At 40.4% G+C, this 2,405-nt stretch overlaps 1 protein-coding gene across 1 annotated transcript; it reads left to right on the top strand.

Moving 5' to 3' along the window:
- The first annotated feature begins 493 nt into the window (after nt 1-493).
- On the top strand, nt 494-1,447 carry LOC133386061 (uncharacterized). The gene has a single exon (XM_061629685.1). It carries the CDS (start codon nt 494-496, stop codon nt 1,445-1,447), a length of 954 nt encoding a protein of 317 aa, XP_061485669.1.
- The last annotated feature ends 958 nt before the right edge of the window (nt 1,448-2,405 follow it).

The raw sequence follows: 2,405 nt of genomic DNA, 5'->3' as shown, positions 1-2,405 counted from the left end.
AAATGAGATTAAACAAATGTCTCCGGATGAGCAAGCCAAATGGCAAAAGGCCATGCAGGATGAATTAGAGGCAATGGACAGCAATAAAACGTGGACATTGGAGCCATTGCCTCCTGGCAAGTCGATGATAGGGTGCAAGTGGGTATTCAAACATAAAAGAACAAACACAGGTGAAATACATAGAGCACGTCTGGTTGCCAAAGGGTTCTTACAGAAACAGGGCACAGATTATGATGTCATCTTTGCACCGGTAATCAGACATGAGTCTGTTTGACTCCTATTGAAGGTGGCAGCTGTAAGAGGCTTACAGGTATATCATTATGACATCAAGACTGCATTTCTCTATGGAGATTTAACAGAAGAGATCTATATGCAGCCTCCACCATGGTGTGTAACACCACCAGGAATGGCATGCAGGTTACACAAATCTATATATGGCCTGAAACAAAGTGCACAATGTTGGAACATCAAGTTGGATGAGGTTTTAAAGGCCATGGGGTTTCAACGTTGCGTAGCAGATCCATGTGTCTATATTAAACAAGGAAAAGACATCTCTTACTGTCTAGTTTATGTAGACGATATCCTATATATGCATAACAATGAGAGGGAGGAACAGGAATGTGCCTCTGGTTTGAAACGATACATGCAAACGAAATGCTTAGGGCCCGTACAAGAGTATCTGGGTATGCATGTAATACATGATAATAATGGTGGTTTCATCCTACATCAAGGAAGCAAAATAGAGCAGCTGTTAGCTGACAGTAAGATGGCAGATTGCAATGAAATGAAAACACCCATGTCGGTGTCATTTCAAAACGAAACAGAAGGTGACTACTTTACTGACCCAGACTTGTATAGACAAATCATTGGTAAACTACAGTATTTAGCCAAAGTGACACGCCCGGATATAGCTAATGCTGTTAGCATACTGTGTCGAAAAGTAGACAAGCCCACTGAGAAAGATTGGCGTGGGGTTAAACGTGTAGTTAGATATCTCAAGGGTACGGTGAATTATGGACTCGCTCTATCTGCTGTAGCAACAGGAAATCTAGCATGTTATGTAGATGCAGACCATGCTGGAGACAAAAATAACCGTAAATCAACAGCGGGTGTGTTGATTATGTTTCATGGGTATACAATAGACTGGTTCAGCAGAAAGCAAACGCTTGTGGCAACATCTAGTACTGAAGCAGAATACATCAGCCTGTCCATGGCATGTCACAAATTGAATTGGTATGAACTCTTAATGGAGGAAGCACAGATAAAAATCCAAAAACCAATAAGAGTATATGAGGATAATCAGTCGTGCATACGTTTGGCTGAATCAGAAGCCAACAATAGGCGCACTAAACACGTGAGTGTGCGGTTTCACCACGTTAGAGACTGTGTACAAAGCAAATTGATTAAATTGATCTATGTGAACACTAAAGATGCTGATGCTTGCTGATGTATTAACAAAACCATTGACTGAAGAAATGCATGACAAGCTAATAAACAAAATGGGCATGTGTATAGTAAAAGAGTAACAAAGATTGCAATGTGACAATAAAACAATATCAAGCAACATAAAAAAGGAACTGTACAACTGTAAATAACTGAACTGTAATAGTGGTATGTGTAAGATGAAAAATCTGTAAAATGTAAAATGTATGAAAGCCATGTCTGTTTGGAAGGTGGGGGCTTGTTAGAATGCTGAGACATGATGTATTCCAAAAGACATGGACAGAGTCAAGACAGGGTTAAAATAGGCACACTCTGGGGCTCAAGGACAGAGAGCAGACCGAAGGCTGCAGGTGGCTGGGCAGGAAAGCTGCCAAGGCTATAAAACCTCCATAGAAACAGCTCAGGGTGTGGGGGGTGCATTTTGATGTATGTGAAGGAGAGAGCTCATGTATCTGTGTATCTGTGTATCTGTAAGCTATTGAATCAGTAAAAGATTCATCTTCACCACTTCTAGCGTTCTGTCTCTATTCACTCCTGTTATACGCAGTGGAATTGCCCTGACAGGCAAGCCGCAATTCCAACAGTATGTGACATTTGCAGGCAAAGCAATCCTTTCAGTGTGAATAAAGCTTGTGAAATAATGGACCAATTTATCTTAAATTATCTTAAATTGGGTTTTGTGCTGGGTACCTTTTTATTAATATAATGTCTATAACTGTTTCAAATTTTGGGGCAGAGTTGGATGAAATTTTCAGGAAAGGTCACGCCTTCTGATGGCATGCAATGGTTCTACACAAGGGCAGTTATTACAGTTTTGGGATGCTGAAATAAACATGACTTCATCTTCTTTTGTGTTTCATGGCAGTTGGTCTGAAAACTTTAGATGCAAGAAAGAGGCCCGTGAGTAGGAAAATCTGCCAAATATCCAGAGCTTGGAAAAGTTACTTTTTTGAACTACAACT

This window comes from Rhineura floridana, chromosome 5 (assembly GCF_030035675.1).
Source record: "Rhineura floridana isolate rRhiFlo1 chromosome 5, rRhiFlo1.hap2, whole genome shotgun sequence".
Classification (NCBI taxonomy): Eukaryota; Metazoa; Chordata; class Lepidosauria; order Squamata; family Rhineuridae; genus Rhineura; species Rhineura floridana.
This window is presented reverse-complemented; position numbering and strand designations above follow the sequence as displayed.